The sequence below is a fragment of the Arachis duranensis genome, chromosome 1 (genome assembly GCF_000817695.3).
Source record: "Arachis duranensis cultivar V14167 chromosome 1, aradu.V14167.gnm2.J7QH, whole genome shotgun sequence".
Taxonomy (NCBI): Eukaryota; Viridiplantae; Streptophyta; class Magnoliopsida; order Fabales; family Fabaceae; genus Arachis; species Arachis duranensis.
Genome location: NC_029772.3, coordinates 10,627,363 through 10,645,663, shown reverse-complemented (window position 1 = coordinate 10,645,663; position 18,301 = coordinate 10,627,363). Strand labels below are relative to the sequence as shown.

The following is an 18,301-nucleotide window of genomic DNA, read 5'->3' as shown; positions in this document are numbered from 1 at the left end:
GAGTTTATTGGCGAAGCGAAGATTGGTTCGCTCAACGAACGCTTCAACGGCAAAATTTCCCGGGCGAAAAAAAGAGGAGGGGGTTCGTGTCTCTCTCTTTGATCTCGTTCTCGCAACAATTCCCTTCATTCCCTTCTCACGCGTAGTTTTCCATCTCCACCATAAGGTTTAGGGTTTCTTAATTTCCATTTTCCTCTTTCAAATTCCCCCTAATTTCTCATTTCGTTACAATTTCAGTTTTTCTTTTGTCCATTTTGAAAGTTCATTTTGATTGCTGTCCTCTTGCATTTTCCGGTTGAGCTTGTTCCCAATTTGATTTGTCCATTTTTCAAAATTCCACCTTTTCCCCCCTTTTTGTTCCTGATTGTTGATGGACATTTCTGGATTTTTTTGTTTTTCTTCTTTTGGATGGTACAGACGGTGATTAATTGAAGCGTGAGGAAGTTTCAGCAAGTGGAGGAGAGAGAGAGAGACAGAGAGAAGAAAAAGGGGTGGTGTTGTTTGTGTGTTGTAGAGTGATTCAGAAAAAAGGGGTCCTCAGGTGAAAGATCTGAGGCTTTTAGGTTTTTGAGGGTGTAATCGAAGAAGAAGAAGAAGATGAGCGCTTCAAAGTTCATCAAGTGCGTTACTGTTGGGGATGGAGCTGTGGGCAAAACTTGCTTGCTAATATCCTACACCAGCAACACCTTCCCCACCGTAATTTCTCTTCCTTTCTCACTTTTTTCTGTTTTAATTTTTGCCCTTTTTTTAATGTATCTGCTGTAAAAATATTTAATTTTTTTCCCTTTTTGAAGTTTTTGTTTCTCAACTCAAATTGTGAAATGTTACTAAATAAGAATGATGAGTGACCTCAGGATTCAAAGTGTTCAAGGAAATTTGGAGTATGCCTTTTCTAAGGAGGCAGTGATTTTGAGTTAGGACTGGTTAATTTGGGAAGTTGGGTTGGCAAACAATTAATGAGATGAAATGAATGGAAATGTCTCTTACTTTAAGGGTAAAAAATATGTACGCAAATGTATATCTCTCCATTTCATGGTGGGGGAGTAATGGAAGATGTCTAATATGTGTAGTAAATGAAATGAAATTGGTTTCCTTGAGAGAGTTTTAATGATTATACATAGGTGAAGAAATCAATGTTTGCCATTCCTGTCTGGATTGTTCTGCATATAATGATTTGTTCTTCTTTGAATTTTTTATTGTATTGTAACCTTGTAATGTGATATATCATTTAGTTTACTTGTACTTATTGAAAAAAAGAGAGATGGTTATAATTTTTCTATCTCCCTTTTGCTTGGAAACAGGATTATGTGCCAACTGTTTTTGACAATTTCAGTGCAAATGTTGTTGTCAATGGAGCCACAGTTAATCTCGGTTTGTGGGACACTGCAGGTAACCCTACATATTTACCCTTCTTTTTGGTTTTTTATTGTGTTGTTTTGTGGAAGATATTTCTTTTTGGATTTTTATTGTGTTGTTTTGTGGAACAGGGCAAGAGGATTATAACAGACTACGACCTTTGAGTTATCGTGGTGCCGATGTTTTCATATTGGCTTTCTCTCTCATAAGCAAGGCCAGTTATGAAAATGTTTCCAAAAAGGTACTTAGCCTATTGTGTTCCTATAATCCTAGTTTTGCGATAGTTTAAATTGTTCTTTTGCATAAGCCCTTTTGATATGTATAGAGCTTTCTATACGAGCTATAATTAACAATCTTTACTAAAAGTTTCTGATGAATTGAATATGTGTTGTTTGGTTTTCCAGTGGATCCCAGAATTGAAACATTATGCACCTGGTGTCCCCATCATTTTGGTTGGCACAAAGCTTGGTAAGTTTCTTGCTGTCTATTGTGTACCTCATATTTGTGATATCATGCATTTTGTCCTTACTTTCTTCTAGCACATTAACCGATGTTGATAATCATTTCGGGTTATAAAATGGTAGACTTAATTTTGTGGATTCACTGTTTTCAAGAAAAAGGTGGAGGATTGTTACCCCAAATTTGCTCATATGAGCCTCTTTTGGTAGTTATGGTCATATTGTTTGTTTCTAATTGGGCATCGTGCTATAACTTTTCAGACTTGTTTCTATGGTCTGGTATGTTTTGCTGGAGTGAGTTCATGAATACTTTACATTGACCGGTTTGAAACCTAACAGTTGCTGGGAGGGTCTCATATGATCATATCTTCTTTAAACTTCATATCGATGGTCTTAGCAGCAAACTTTTTTATAACGTTTAAACTTTTTAAAAAATTATTACATACTCAATAAGTCTATATGATGATTGTGTTTAGTTCTGTTTTCTCCAATTGCCTGTTATATTAACGACCAGATTGAAGGCACTGGTTGAGTCTAGTGCAGTTTTCATGCTTGACTTCGTATTGGATGAGCTGTGAGATGAAAATGTTCTAATATCCGGCATTAATTTATTGTGTTGTTCATAATATAGTTGTTTGAACTTTTGGATACATTCGCAAATCAGTGTATCTAGATGCAACTTATATTTTAACACATTGATTTATCAATATGGAAATGAGGGTTTTATATTTACAAACAATCTAGTAACGATTGTTTTAAGTCTTCCTGATCTGAGCATGTTCCATATAATGTTATCTCAGCTAAGATGTGCCCCTTATTGTTGTGTTATTTGAAATAAAACAGATCTTCGGGATGACAAGCAGTTCTTCATTGACCATCCTGGTGCCGTACCCATCACTAATGCTCAGGTGAATACTGTTTCTGGCTCCCCTCTAATTGTTCTAAACTCCTATGACACGTTCGTCATTAAAAATCTGAAATTTGCATTTCCTTCCTTGCTTTTAAGGGAGAAGAGCTCAGGAAGCTTATCAATGCACCAGCTTACATTGAATGCAGTTCAAAATCTCAGCAGGTGCATACTCTAATCCTTGTTCTTTGGTTGACGGATTATATCGGTTAAATATTTCTAGATGTTCTTACAGTTTTTAGGATCCTATATTGTATAAAACTTTTTAATCAAGCATTTCTCATTTACATCAATATAGTTTGCACAGTACAGGAACTTAATTGAAAGTTTTTGTACAATACAAAGACTTAGTTAAAAACACTAATTATAAGAACCTAATTAGATGGTACTTTGTAGAGCATAATGGTTATTCTAAAATCGATTTTCACGGTTAATGCAGAACGTGAAGGCGGTCTTTGATGCGGCTATTCGAGTTGTTCTTCAACCTCCTAAGCAGAAGAAAAAGAAGGGTAAAGCACAGAAGGCCTGTTCAATATTGTAATTCGACTAGGGTTCTAAAAAGAAAGATCCGTATATGTCTCCTACTTGTATTTCCTTCCCTCCCTCCTACTTGTATTTCCTTGTCTCCTCTTCCCTTCTTCCTTTTCTTCATTCCCCTTTGCAGTTGAAGAAGTTGGTGTCTATGTGAGTTTATTATCTGTCATATATTCCAAAAGAAGAAAAAAAAAAACTTCCTTGAAGCTTAAGGTTGTTGATGCATTGCATTAGTGGAGTTAATTGTGAAAAACTTATTGTCAAAAGTTGCATTTCATGGTTCCAACTTCCAACCCCTTTATTAATGTTTTATGTATTAATATTAATATAAATCTATAAATTAGGATAACCACCTTGTTTGCTTGAGGATACAGAAATATAAATTATTGGTGCATGAATCTCTAATGTTTCCTTAGGTGTCATTTGGTTGTTTTGGAGTTAGTGGGAGCAGTTTTATTTGCTTTCATGCGATAATTTTTTTACTTTAAGGCAAAACAAAAAGACCCTAAAGTATAATATTATAGCTTTTTTTGGACGTGATATTTCATATTACAGATTAATTTTAATGTATTTACAGTGAAAAATGTTTTTATAGTTGTTTAATCATATTTGTTATTTTGAATAATTATTCACGCTTAAAAGATAGTTATTTTTTATGATATGGTATTATATTATTAGATATTCATGTAAATTTTTTTTATTCTAACGGTGCACCAACATTAAATTCATAATATTATAATAACTTAAAAATGATACTAATAAAGCGTTTTATGAAGTACCAAGCCTTTAGCTATGCTTGTGAAGCATATCATTATTTTTTCAGCTTTTTATCTGAACTAACCCATAATAATGTTTGTCCAATTGGTCACTACAAACCTAACCCCACTAGATCGTTGCTCTTCAACGTCTGAGGTCAAGTTTTTCATGTAAAACATTTATATCAAAATACAATTAAAAGTGTTATTATGAACTTAATACTAGGTTGGTTTAGTGATAGATAAACTTATTCCCATTACATTTGTCTATTTCGAGCCAAAAAAAAAATACACGAATTCATACTTTCATTTTTTGGTCAAAAGTAAGACACTAAGACTTAATGGTGTTACTAAAAAAAGAAAACAAAAATGGGCCAGATATGGGCCAAGACGAGAGATCATAAGGCCCATAATGATGATGGGCCCACCAACCCCGAAGGCATGTTCCCAAAAATCAGAGAAGCAGATACCCGCGTAATTTCGAAACCCCCGCACTTCATCTTTCTCACAATGCTAAAATGGTTCCCAATTTCGCTTTACCATCATCACCATGAGCAGCAGAGTCTCTTAGTTAATCCTAAACCGCGAACTCACAATCCTTGATCGAGTTTGTTAGTTCGTTCCTTAGTTAGTTATTGTTCAATCAATCAATTAGTTAGTTAGTTAGTTAGTTGTAGGGTTTTTACTTCCTTCAGCAGCTGCTCATGGCAAAACGAAACGGCTTCGTTGTGATCTCTTCCGACGATGAAGAAGGATCCGAGAATCGCTCGTTGAAAGGGAGTAGAACCAGAAGCAGCAGCAGAAACTGTAAGAGGCCGAAGTCGAGTTCGAGTTCAACAAGCTCACGTGGAAAGAAGAGGGCTAGAGATTCTGCGTCTCGTTCTCGCCTCTCTAAGCTCCATGAGGTATCCATTTTTTTTATTTGTTTTTTTCTTCAAAGTTTTGCCAATATTTGTCGAAAATGCTAGGTTAGGTTTGTGGACTTCAATTTAAAATTGTTAACTATTGTTTTCTATTTTTTGTGGTGTGACATTATAGTGATAATTTTTTGATACTGTAGTGTGAGTTTGGTATTTTTCTGTTAACATGATAATGCTTGATTGAATGTTAATGTAAAGAATGTATTCTGTTTTAAAGTGCCAAAACGAGTTGCATTTCTTTTGGAGGTGTGTTATTTGACTAAATGAGGATGTGGTGAATTGAATTTATTGCAGATCAGCTTATTTGAAGATGACTTCAATGATGTGTTCACAGGGTCAAAGGTATCTGCTGGTATGCTTTCTCTTTGTTCATGTTTCAACACAGGACTTCGTATTTTTATGATGAAGCTGAGAACTTAATTTCGGAATACTGGAAACTCTTTAAGACAGGCATGAGTCAAAGTTCATTGACTTGGAGAAAAAAAATTGATTTAATGAATTTAAAAGTTTCTAGTTCACAATCCTATAGTCGTGGAAACTTTTTTGTTTTCTGAATCTGTTGTATTCCCCTCTCTCATGAGTCATAACTTTTGCATCAGGTACTAGGAGGAGCATTGGAGAGGAGCTGTGGGTTGATAAATACAAGCCCCTTTCTGTGGAAGAACTTGCTGTTCACAAGAAAAAGGTCAAGACACTGATCCTTAAGTTATTAATTTTGGTGATATAAATGGCGTCTTAATTTGCTCTTTCTGCTTTGTTTTACAGGTTGATGAGGTTAAGATGTGGTTTGATGAAAGGGTGAATCCTTCAAAGGTACATTTAGCAAAAGAGGTTTTAGGATTTTAACTGATGTTTGTATTTTGTTCTCGGATTATAGAATTTGGGTGATTATAAGGAGGACTGATGTTAGTGCCTTGTTTGCAGATTATACAATTTGGGTGGTTAAAAGGAGGATTTTTACTTATTAGAAAAAGGGTCACTTGTTGGCTTTTAGTTATTTTGAGTCACTTTTTCAGTGTTTCTCCATATGAAGTGTTTACGTTTGGAGTTTAACTTTCTATAGAAATGCTTTCCCCAGAATTTCGTTATACTAATAAACAGTGAATTAAAATTTTTCTGATCCTTAGATACGTAGTGTGTTGTTTGTCTTTTCATATTGTGTTTTTTTTATCCCCCTCCTTTCTTTTTGTAAACCTACAGGATGTCATCGGAAGTAATGTTCTTGTCATCACTGGACAGGCGGGAGTTGGAAAATCCGTATGTACTCTTCCATTCTCTTGTTAACACCTTTACCCTCCTGCCTTTTTTTGTAGACACAACCCGACTCTGGGCAATCTAGATTTGTTGAAATCTGGTGCATGCTAATGTGGCTTGGAATCAAAATTGACTTCTTTTATCAGCATTTTGATTTTTTTCTTATTTGGATTTTCTTCTTTATTTTAGCTACGTATATATGCACATGTTAGTTCAATTATTACTGAATTTCTGCATGTCAGAATTATGAACTTTCCTATGAATTCTACATTGACATTGGAAATTTTGTTCTTGTTATGTAGGCTACTATTCATGTAATTGCATCTCACCTGGGCGCAGTAGTATGTGGATGGGACACACCTACACCTGTACTTTGGCAAGAGCATCTTTACAATTCCGGCGCAGGTGGGTCAAGCTAGTCTACACTTGATAAGTTAGTACGAGAAGAACTTAATTCAATTCTTTTCTGCTTTAGCCTCTCTGATTCTAAACCATGAGGTTCCTTGTGTTAGTGTATGTTCAAAATCAAATGACAGTGTGCATTTGGTTTACAGTCCAAATAGAAAATGCTTACATTAAATTTTGGAGAAAGGAAAGAGCTCTGATCAGTTGTACCTAATTACATATTTTCCCCATAATTTTATTTTCTATCGTCAGGAGTAAAATACACATCCAAGTTGGAAGAATTTGAAACTTTTGTTGAGAGAATACGGAAATATGGAGTAATGTCAGCTTCCCTTACAAGCGAGTCAAAGCCATCTGTCATACTTTTAATAGATGACCTTCCCTTGACAAATGGGAAAGCTGCTTTCGGAAGGCTTAAAGATTGCTTGCACCTGTTAGTGCGCTCAGCTCAGGTACCCACAGCAATATTGTTCACCGACTATGGCATTACTGATTCAGCAGATCCGAATGCACGAAACCTGCATGAACTTCAGCTATCTCTAGAGAGTTCTGGGGCTTGTAAGGTTACTTCCTTGAAAGATTCTCTTGCATTTTTTGACTTCTTGTTAAGAGAATTCTAACCCAACTTTTGGGAAACTTTCAGGTGGCATTCAATCCAATCACTACTAATTCTATTAAGAAGGTTCTCTTTAGAATATGCCAAATGGAGCAGTGTGTCCTTTTCTCAATCCGCTGATGCTCTTGGTCCATTACAAGATCACAGTAATACATCTGAAGGATTAGAGGATGGATATTCATTGAATTTTGGCAGAGATGAGACACTTAATTTATTTCATGCCTTGGGGAAGTTTCTACACAATAAGAGGGAGGCTGGTGCTGCAGTAAACTATGGTACTATAATTTGGTGAAAATTGACACTCATATTTTCTTTGGATTGCAGCTTATTCACATAAAGTTTTTTTTTATTTTGTAGACCAACATGGCTTTCATATACAAGAAAGATTTTCAAGATTACCTTTAAAAATGGATGTCCCAGAGAAGATTCTTTCTCAAGCCCATGTACAGCCGGGACAGGTTGCTGATTTTCTGCATGAAAATGGTATTTTTCCTGGCTACTTTTTGTTGATGTCCTTTGTGAAAACTTTATAATGAAGATGTTTTATTCCATTATTTATTTTCAGAACCAAAGCCAGTAAGTTTTATTTTTCCCACATTCTGATTTCTTGCAGTTCTGGAGTTTGTGGATGCTGAAGCAATAGATGATGCATGTACCGTGTCTACATATCTAGGTGATGCAGACATCCTTCTTTCTAAACTTCGGGGAGCGCTATCTAGTTATAATGAAGCAGAGAGCATGCTGCAGTCAGCTGCTGCATCAATTGCTGTGCGCGGGGTTCTGTTTGGAAATTCTCATGTAGTATCATCTAGGTTAGGATATCACTTATATGGATGCGTCTGTTGTGTGAGCAAAATATCTGTTTCTTTCATGTTTAATATTGTTGACTTTTACAGGTGGCACGCAATTCGTAGACCAAATCTCTGGAAGGTTGAGAAATCATCACTTTACAACAAGGTGTTTGATTGTGGCCTTTCTTTCTGTAAATTTTAACATCTTCCAATTTCCAATATTGGAGGAGCTCATTTAAAATATGCTACCTGTTCATTTAATTTGAGAGAGAAAAGTAATTTAGAGAGCAGAAATAGAGTATAGTAGTTTGTGTTTTTCGTCACACTAAAAAATTGTCTTCTGTTCATGATCTTCCATTGCAGGATGAGTTGTTTAGGTTGAGAGACTCTGATTGGAAATTGAGTTCTTATAATACATCTGTTATGGCCATGGAGTACATGCCTATGCAAAAACTGCTTGGAGATAGGGCATGTTATCAGGATTCAGTGCAGGACTTGGATATGGAAGATGCTGATTTTGACAAAATGAATTTAGATGCCCAAGAAGATGATGATGATGAGATAGAAGATTGGTAAAGATTCTACTATGGGGAATGATAAGTTTTGTGAGTAGTTTTTGTTATCACTGTGATGTAACAACATACGTGTCAAGGTGGTAAAGTGTTAGTCCAATTTCCTTGATTAAATTTTCGGTCTGGGAAAAAAGAGTGATCCCATTGTAAATATCAACTTTTATTTTATCAAAGTGTTTTTATTATATCCAAGTTCATGGAACAAATAGGGATCGAATGTTCTATCATTTGTTTTCTATTTCTCAAAGCTCAGAAAGGAAAGGCCATAGAACAAACTATTTCTCATTCAACTATTTGGCGTGAATAGAACAAACTAGATGTAGCAAAGCTATAGAATAATCAAATTAATTTGATTTCAAGATGTATCAACTCAAAATCGGCTTATTACAAAGTCAATGTGCCTGAATTTTACAAGGCATAACAAATAAGTAATAGACAAAGTAACTAATGCAAAATAGTCTACATGCAGCTACTCCTATTCGTAGAACTGCTATAAAAATGTAGCATAAATGCATAATACACTTCATCTTCCTCTAGCATGAAATGAAGTTACTTAAAAAAATGGAGACCAAGTTCATCTCCAACCTAAAAAAAACTATGTTATTTAGGTAATTAAATTATTAAATCAAATTGGTTGATTTTCAGGCCCTAGGACTCAAAGATAATGTAATATCTTGAAAAACCTTAAGCCTCTTGTCAATCTTGTTCTGGAAAATCCCGGTGCTATTTGTGTCATTTGATGTTGTTGTATGAGACTCATTTGGGGGTCCAAGAATTGCAGAAAGAATAGCATCTTCAAAGTCCTTGTTGTTGGGTAACAAGTCTGTTAACTTGTTCTTCTCATCATTATTGTCCTCTAATGATAGCCTCCTTCTTGTTTTGTTCTCTGGCACCTCAATTTCCCTATGCAACTTGTTGTTATTGAGCTCTCCCACATCATTCAACACCCTCATGGATCCTGCAGCATTTCCAGACCTTGTTCTCTTAAGGGTCTCCGAGAAAGGATTCTCAATAGGTGGCTGTGGCATAGGCTCCTTGAAAGACAAAGAAGATTTTGATACATAAAATGGTGGGGCTGCAACATTGAGTGAATTATTCCCCAACATGGCACTAACAAGTTTGGTACTTTTCTGCATTGGTGGTGGTGCTGGATTTATTGTTGTTATGTTGGAATTGATGTTTTCATCGGCAAATTCATCCTGTGCTGCTGCCTTATTGTTCATCATTGATGATGGCATCATGCTTGTATGATGATCCTTACAAGGCTGAGGCTGCCAAATTGATGACGAACCCAAGAAAGCCTCAAAGAGTCTCTTCTGTTCAATCCTATCACCATTTCCTTTGCTCATCATCTCGGATTCGAGGTCTTTGAGCATTTGCTGTGCCCTTTCATAGGCCTTGAGATGGGAATCTGAGCCTCTTGGGCCGTCCGGGACAGCCGGTTTCACTCTAAAGAGGGTCTCTTTTGCCTCGCTTATCCTCCCTTGCTTCATCAGACAGATGCCTAGATTGCACATCTTGTTGTTGTCTGGAGCTATTGATAGCGCGCGCCGATAGGCCTCTTCTGCTTCTACATAGTTGTTCTGCTGCATCAATGCCCATCCCAAGTTCCCCTACACATTCACAACAACAAATTCAGCTCAGTTTCATGTAATTTGTGATGGAAAAATTCACTTAATCACAATGCATATCAAATAGAGATAAAACAGAAAAAAAAGAAAAAGAAAACAAAGTATTCCCAAGTTAAATGATCACAAGGACACATAAATATAAGAATCAAAATAAATAAATGACACAAGTTAAAATTGAGACTCTGTAAGTTTACAATTTTCTTCATACCAGTAACCTTGTGGCTTCTTGTTCCACAGATACTTGAAACTTTTTCCCTTGAGATCTCGCAGTCTTTGTACGCTTGCCATTGAAAGCCAAACCTTGTTGAATCAAGAACAGCTTGTGCTTCAATAGACCAATTTGATCATCAAGTCTACCACATCTCTGTGAAGAAAACAAGATTGCACATTGAGTTTTTCAGCATTGCTAGTGAACAATGTTGAAGGACTAAACTTAGAAACTAGAAACAAATAAATACATAAAGATGAAAAAATTGGTGCACATTGTATGCATCATCATCATCATCTTAATAATAATTACCTTGTAAAGATCCAAGAGGATGTTATCAAGGGATTCTTGTGCTTGATCAGAGCATCTACTTCGAAGAGATTTAATGGCTTCGATGGCTTCTTCGGCCCGGTTCTGCTGCTTCATCACAATTGCCATGTCTTTCAAAGCACTATCTACTCTATCTCCGGCATTAATGGCTGCCCAAAACAGTGGAATTGCTCTCTCTGGATCCTTATCCACCAACTGAAACAAAGAAAAAGAAAAAGAATTAGATAAAAAAATCATAATTAGTTAAATTAGTTTGGAGCATTTTATGAATCAAACACCAAGAAAGAAGCAAGTAACCAAGATCCTAACCTGAACATTTTTTGCTCTAACATAGGGACTGTCACCAACGGGAACCTTGTGAGTGACGTGGAAGGATTCGGAGCGTGTTCTTGGAACCCCGAGAGGCTTCGCCGGCGATGAAGGTGCAGACTTTGTTGGTCTGAATCCTGGGGGAGCATTCCACATATCTTGCAACATTATTATCAAAAGAAAAAGGCAAAAAAGATAAATTCTTTTCTTCTTTTTGTTTCTGTTGAGAGAAGATAGAGTAGAACAGTGTTGAAAACGAAGAAGCAGAAGAATGAGTGATTAGAAGAAGAAAAAGCAGAGAGAAGAGAGTGTGGGATTGTTCATGCGGATGAGTTCAGGTTTTTAAGTTTTTGAAAAATGGGTAGCCGTTAGAAAGTAGCCGTTGAAAGATGTAATATTAGATTAGCGGTGTTAACGTGTTCGGGTTCCTCATACCATAAATAAAACACTAATACGGGTCATTTCTTAAAAGAAAAAAAAATGAAAACTTTGCATAATTTTGTTCTTCCAATATGGGAAAAGTTGCATAGTTTTTTAATCAATTTAATAAAAAATAATGTTGTCTTAATTTCTAAAATGTACATTTGTTTTTTGTTATTAAAATGAGAATATATTAGTGCATTTATATTTGATTATTGTAATTAACATTCTTAGATTAATATTTTGATTACTTTTATTTAATTATTCATATGTTTTTTTTTGGGCACCTGAAATATTTTTAGTTGTTTACTATATAGTTTTTAAGTATATTTTTATTTTTATTTTTATTTTATTCATTCCAATATGGCATAAAAAGAAATTATAACAATATTTAATTATTTATTGAGATAAGTAAATAATTTTGGTTATTCATCTTTTTAATAAAAATTTGACATCCTATATAATAGCCTACGTAATATCATATATCATTATCGAATTTTTTTTATGTATTGTGGTTTATTATATAAATAGTAAATGAATACTAAAAAAAAATTATTAACGAATAAATAAATTAAGAAATTATTTAATTGTTATAAACTAACAATATAAATAAATACTTGCAATTTGTAAGACTTTTGAAATATACATGGTTTAGTAGGATACTTTTATACATAATTCTGTCCTAGTTTTTTCTTCTTCTTTAGATAGTATATACAAAAAATCCTATTATTATTATTAAATAGAAAGATAACTTTTAGCAATATCTAAATATTGATGTGCATTATTAACTAATTAATAAAATGATTAAAATCTCATTTTTTTTCCATATCTTCCGGGGGAAAAAAACTAAAGAGAAGATCTAGGGTATTTATAATGACAGTCACATAATTTTATGAGTTCTACCAGAAAAAAAAAAAACATAATTTTATGAGAAAAAAAACTTCAAAATGTTTATAAAAAACTCATTAAACAAAAGTTATTTGTAAGGTAACACTTTTGGTGATCAACCTTGTGCTTAAGAAGAAAATGGATAATATATTGTCCAAGAAACAAAACATTATTACACTTTTATAAAAACTATGAGACACTACACAAAAGGATAACATAACTTGTGTACCAATGCAAAGATGCAGAACAGTGCTTCTAAGGAACCACATCTGAACAACATCAACAAAGGAAATCTTGTCACATAAAGTGAGATCAACTACATAGATCAAATCAGATATAGGACATGAAAAGTTGTCATAATTCCACTTCTTAGACAATAACTATGACAATTAGCAACTACAGTGCGCGGAAACTGTCAACTTTATCGAGTCTAGCTGTTCCTGAACTTGATGACTCCCCCATTGCATCAGGAGAGGCTGCGACCTGCGTTGATTCTCTATTTAACGAAGTTGGCATACCTGAAATCTCCTGAAAGTGATAAATGGCATTTATGTAAGGATGGAAAGCATAGATAACTAAACAAGTGTTACAACAGGCACAGGGATGTTGTCTCATACCTTCATCAAATGTAACCTCAAATCACAGGGTCGAACCTGGTTTCCAATGGATGCCATCACGAATTTCGAATATTGAAACAATACATCAGCAGCAGCTTGCTTTTTCTCTTCTACCTGAAAAACCAAATTCAGTTCAGTTCTTTCACAAAAATTGTTCAAAGTGAATTCAATTACTCGCTCCACAGACTCGACCGGTAAGATGGAAACCCAAAGGGGAAGGAGAAAGAAACCAATGCTTTTTTCCCCAAAATCACAAGCTATTTTGAATTCCAAGTATTGGAGTTGTTGCAAATGCTCAAAACCAAAACTTCTCTATCAATTCATACATTTAAGGTATATTGTTTTATTTGACATGTAAGAACAGAAGCATCACTTTTTTCCTACTGTTTATCTCCCAAGCTTTCAAAAAAGATAGCTTTCCATGGCAACAACAAACACTAAAGCAAGAATTAGAATCGAAAAAGCAAATCCCGAGTCAAACACCATACAAGATTCTGAGTTAATGCTTACTGAAATTCAGGGGAACTTAACTATCTTGCCATCATATGTATGATCAGGTAAGAGATAGCATAGCTTCAACCCAAACACCAACCAGAATCAGAATAAGTCACATCAACACTTAGCTTCAAACAATGATTCTCATTTCCAAAAATTGTAACTGAAATAAATTATCCATATGCTTATCTTCCCATCCTTATGAACTAGTACCATCAAGAATCACAATTAAAATGTGTTTGAGACTTTGAGGTGCAAGTGTACAACCTCTTACAAACATAAATTATATGGAAAATTCTAAGAGGTTTACTATCTTCCATGAATGAACCCAAAACTCTAACCCTAGCAAAATTAATGAAATTCTCTCAAGAGTTATCATTCAGCTGGAAAAGGAAAAGAGCAAAGACAAGCATAAACTAACAGATTCATAGCTCAAAGCGAACAATTGATCCAAAACATTCAAAACGATAACCAAAAATGATAGAGAAACTGAAAATTGACGGTATTCACAGGAAATGGTATCAACGATATCGACAGAATATGTTGAATCAAAGAAGACAAATACGAAATCAGGGGTTTTTACTTTTGAAAGCATTTAAAAATAGGAAATTTCGAATTTTTACTTTAACTACATCTTGAGTGAATTTAGGGGAAAAGGAAAAAAGAACAACAGAGAACCTCGTAATCTTCGATCATGGCGAGCGTATGTATGGCAAAATCTGAAGATGTTTCTTCCTCCTGATGCTATCGATGAAGGTCTTCAATTATATTCTTGTGGATATTTTAATGTATTAATAAAATAATAACTAGCTCTATTACCAACTGGCATTTTGCCACCTACGGTCCAGTTTTTCCCCCTTCCTATAACTATCAGAATGATATTACTCCCTATTTTAACTCGCTTACTTCATTGATTGTAATCATAAAAAGGCAATGATAATTTCTTGGTAAAGTACATATGAACTTCATGAAGTAAAACTGCTACACTGGGTATTCAGTAACGAAGACAAACTACTACAACTGAATTTCCAAGAAATAATGTACGATGGATATTCAAGACCAAATGGATAAAATTAGAGGCTAATAATCTAATTTAGTTAATGCATTAAAGCTCTTGATTACTCTTATATTCTGGTTAATATTAACTTTTACTAAATATTCTTGTATACCATAACTCAAACTGTTGATATACTAGTTGCTAGTTCCTGTCAGATCATGGTTCAACACAAAACTCAATTTGTGACGGTATAAATTAAATTCTATATGATTTGACCCACAAATAATAAAGCACTCATTTTGTGTTGGACCAATAGCACCTACAAGAACAATTCATGAGAAAAATTGAAAAAGAAAAACACAAGTAAATAAATGTCTCCTCAAACGATCTTTCTTTGCTGCCTCAGCAGCTGTTTTTCTTTTGTTTCAATATTAGCCACAGTGGCTTTAATTTTTGCTTCACTAAAGTACGGCCAACACCTAGTAAGAACATTGATCGCATAATACAAAAAAGAAACAGAAAATTCATGTCTCCTTAGGAGGAGCTTTCTTTGCGGCCTCAGCTGCTGCTTTCTCGGCTTCAATCTCGGCCACAATAGCATCGATTTCGGCTTCCTCAAGTTGACGCAAGCCTTGCTCTTTCGTCATCACAGCAACTTCAATGTTCTTGCCTCCGCTCTCAACGACCTTATTTCATACACCAAGAAGGAAAAGTCACAAGTGAAACAGTCATTATTGATTTATCCAGTTCCATATAAGATGAGTTACTAGCTCACACAAGCACCGTAATCATTCAAAACACATAAAAGAATCACTTATGACGATTCTATTGTTAGGTCGTGTCAAGCCAGTGCACAACCATCAGATTTATCAGGTTTGATTGTAAATTTGTCAAACAATATATGAAGAATCTGGCAGATGATTAAAGTAATAATGTGACTCCCTCTTGCAATCATGTACTATACACATCCTAATATAATTTGCTTAAAAGTTCTGGGCTGTGTAGCAGCATAACAATTAAGGAACCCCTCACATAAATATTTTGCTTTTTAAGAACAAATTATCAGACAAGTGCTTGCTTTAGTCAATATATTATCAACCCACTAAATTATATTAGTGGATTTTTAAAGAATTCCTAAGTATAATTCAGTTGAACAAAACAAACAATTAACTGGAGAAATGGATAATGATGAAACTTGAGGCTAATACTACTTACCATCATCAACACTTATAACAAGCTGAAGTAAGGAAATATTAGATTGGATGTCTGAAATGATTTCATGATACTCACAATTTTTTTAATAAAACAACTGAAAATAAAACTATTTACGTGAATAAATCGCTAGATTATGTACCACATAGTTTGCCAGAACATGCATCAAGAACAAAGACTTGAAAGATTCATACATTTTATGTAAGCAGAAAGGTTAGGCATGATTTCTGTATTGGAAAAATGAATGTAAACTCATAATTGAAGAAACCCTTTTAAATTCAAAGCATCAAAAGATAGACACATGCAAAGAACAAAGGAGGAGAGTTCCCTTTAGCATTTGAAAGAAGAAAAACCTTCAAAATGTTGCAGCAAGAAACCTAGATACATAATAAATTCAAGTATGCTTCCACCAAGACAAAAGAACAAATGAGCTCACCTCAAGCAATGCTCGGATAGCCAATTTTATGGTTTCTTGGCCAGAAACTTCCTTGTAGTTCTTCTCTAGGAACTCCCGGATGGAATTTGAGTTTCTACCGGTTGCATTGGCTTTCCAAGCTGAGAATGTGCCAGAAGGATCCGTTTGGTACAGGGATGGTGTACCAGTGTATGGATCAAAGCCGACAATCAAGGTTGAAAGGCCAAAGGGCCGAACACCACCACTTTGTGTGTACTTCTGCTGAAGACCTGCAATGTAACGAGTTATGTACTCTACCGTCACTGGATCCTCGACAGTAAGCCTATGGCTTTGACATTCAACTCTTGCCCTGTTTATAAGGACACGTGCATCAGCTTTTAGTCCTGCACAAGCAAGAGCAATGTGATCGTCCAGATTGACAATCTTCCTCACCGTTCTGCAAAAATATAACGCAACATAATGGTGAGACAAGTAAACACCATACTATCTCCTATATTGCTATATATAGCACACAACAGAAACTGCAAAACTCAATTCTTTGAGTGCTTCTAAAGAGGAGCTAACAATTCTTGCAAAGCATTGAGGGTTGTGGCAAAAGCATCTTAAAGGCCTTCATGAAACTAAGAAATTACTTCACATCAAAATAGTCCAAACACTACCGAAGGGATCCAATATTCTCAAACCTAGTCATTAGTGATCAAATTATATGCTAGCCAAGCAACAGAAAGGTTTCAAAATGGAGCATTATACAACAAAATCAACCTATATATGTTCTATATCATACTTCAAAGCTAAAACAACATTTCTCTGCAAAATCATCCCAAAAATATCTACATTCTAGTGAGCATCCAAGTAAAATCAGCATATCAACACTTAAGTCAACATAGAATGCCTAATTACAGAAAGTTCCAAATAAACATAAACCCTAGAAGCCATTCTCGGTACCAAAGGGATCTATTATCTATCTACCCTACAAAAATGTACTCAGCAAGATCACACGCCAGAAAGCCAAACCACAATAATTATCACAATAACAATTAGAAATACATTAGAAAAATTGAATCACAGAACTAGTAATTGGGGAGTGGAGGGTCCGAAAGATCACCATTTCAGGCAAAGTAAGAATTTTGGAAAGGGATTTTATGAAAAGTCGCAAACTTTGGGAACAAAAGTTTAAAATATAGGATTAGGGTTATGGTGTTACCTGGAGTCTTGGAGCTTGGCGGTGGATTTCTTCTCGACGCCGAGCACGACGTTGTCGGTGCCACGGACTCCAACGGCGGCGTTGCCCTTGCGGACGGCCTCGAGAGCGTATTCGACCTGGAAGAGGTGGCCGTCCGGCGAGAAGACAGTGATAGCCCTATCGTACCTGGCCATGGGTGGTGGTGCGATTCAAATCTGTGTTGTGCTGTGTTGTTTGGTCAAAAAGGTTTCTTCTTTCTTTGCTTTGTTTTGTGATTTAATTTGTTGATTCCTCTGTTGAGTGTGATGATGCAGTAGCAGCTGCTTAGGGAACAAGTATACTATAACACTATTATTCTTATTGGGCTTTTTTATCCTTTATTGGGCCTTCCATGTTTTGCCAATTCCCCAACCACCGGTTCAATACTATTAACAAATTTTCTGAACTATTAGTGGTTCATTAGTTTGCTTAAATAAGTATGAACTATGAAGTATTGGGAATTCAAATTTTATTTTACATATGCAACAACTCGTTAGTTAGCAACAATCTTTAAATGAAATTCAGATTTAGATGATACCGTAGGCAACAAGAAAAATTTCTATTAAAAAAAAGTTTAAAGAGTATTTCCTGACAAAAAAAGAGTATTTGGTTTGCATTTTTTATTTTTAATATTTTTTATTTTATAAAATTTTATTTTTTTGTTTTATAAAATTTTTAAAAATAGAAAATACTAAGTATGATAACTGAAAATAAAAGTAGAAATCAAATAAAAACTAATTTATTGAACTGGAAAAAGAAAGTTTAACTAATTTAACTATGATGTGTGGTGTGGCAAAGCTTATTTTGTTCACTAATTATGTGGTTGAGAATTTGATTATTACTTATAGAAATAAAGAATATCTATAATAAATTATTTACTTAAAAGTTTTTACATTCATTGAGATTATATACGAGTCATTTATCAAAGTCCACCTTTCATTGTTAATGAAAATTGAGCTCATGTTCTTGTAAAATATAAGATCATTATT

The 18,301-nt window shown here is 34.7% G+C and overlaps 5 protein-coding genes across 6 annotated transcripts; 2 read left to right on the top strand and 3 right to left on the bottom strand.

The window, feature by feature from the left end:
* On the top strand, window positions 1-3,621 carry LOC107476409 (rac-like GTP-binding protein RHO1). 2 transcript variants are annotated; one of them, XM_016096216.3, is made up of 8 exons: window positions 1-166; window positions 418-696; window positions 1,302-1,389; window positions 1,488-1,597; window positions 1,761-1,824; window positions 2,658-2,722; window positions 2,821-2,886; window positions 3,161-3,621. In XM_016096216.3, the coding sequence occupies exons 2-8, from the start codon at window positions 598-600 to the stop codon at window positions 3,260-3,262; spliced, it is 594 nt and encodes a 197-aa protein (XP_015951702.1). In that variant the 5' UTR covers window positions 1-166; window positions 418-597; the 3' UTR covers window positions 3,263-3,621. The 2 variants fall into 2 exon arrangements, with proteins under 2 accessions (XP_015951702.1, XP_020992655.1); XM_021136996.2 differs by having other exon boundaries at window positions 18-82.
* A 901-nt stretch (window positions 3,622-4,522) lies between these two features.
* On the top strand, window positions 4,523-8,742 carry LOC107476419 (cell cycle checkpoint protein RAD17). Its single transcript, XM_016096226.3, is given in 13 exon segments — window positions 4,523-4,915; window positions 5,225-5,282; window positions 5,530-5,615; window positions 5,696-5,743; window positions 6,131-6,187; window positions 6,487-6,589; window positions 6,842-7,152; window positions 7,233-7,303; window positions 7,305-7,480; window positions 7,563-7,688; window positions 7,819-8,017; window positions 8,102-8,162; window positions 8,360-8,742. Coding segments are annotated over 13 exon segments (1,710 nt in total). The 5' UTR covers window positions 4,523-4,714; the 3' UTR covers window positions 8,573-8,742.
* A 130-nt stretch (window positions 8,743-8,872) lies between these two features.
* LOC127745639 (protein POLLENLESS 3-LIKE 2-like) lies at window positions 8,873-11,367 on the bottom strand. The gene is made up of 4 exons (XM_052258713.1): window positions 11,047-11,367; window positions 10,720-10,932; window positions 10,408-10,563; window positions 8,873-10,181 (listed from the first exon to the last, which is right to left on the bottom strand). Exons 1-4 carry the CDS (start codon window positions 11,212-11,214, stop codon window positions 9,210-9,212), a joined length of 1,509 nt encoding a protein of 502 aa, XP_052114673.1. The 5' UTR covers window positions 11,215-11,367; the 3' UTR covers window positions 8,873-9,209.
* Window positions 11,368-12,442: 1,075 nt separating this feature from the next.
* On the bottom strand, window positions 12,443-14,235 carry LOC107476437 (uncharacterized). The gene is made up of 3 exons (XM_016096251.3): window positions 14,145-14,235; window positions 12,972-13,085; window positions 12,443-12,882 (listed from the first exon to the last, which is right to left on the bottom strand). The coding sequence occupies exons 1-3, from the start codon at window positions 14,160-14,162 to the stop codon at window positions 12,751-12,753; spliced, it is 264 nt and encodes an 87-aa protein (XP_015951737.1). The 5' UTR covers window positions 14,163-14,235; the 3' UTR covers window positions 12,443-12,750.
* Window positions 14,236-14,807: 572 nt separating this feature from the next.
* Window positions 14,808-17,587, bottom strand: LOC107476446 (proteasome subunit alpha type-7). Its single transcript, XM_016096263.3, has 3 exons — window positions 17,295-17,587; window positions 16,112-16,526; window positions 14,808-15,149 (listed from the first exon to the last, which is right to left on the bottom strand). Exons 1-3 carry the CDS (start codon window positions 17,465-17,467, stop codon window positions 14,988-14,990), a joined length of 750 nt encoding a protein of 249 aa, XP_015951749.1. The 5' UTR covers window positions 17,468-17,587; the 3' UTR covers window positions 14,808-14,987.
* Between the last annotated feature and the right edge of the window lie 714 nt (window positions 17,588-18,301).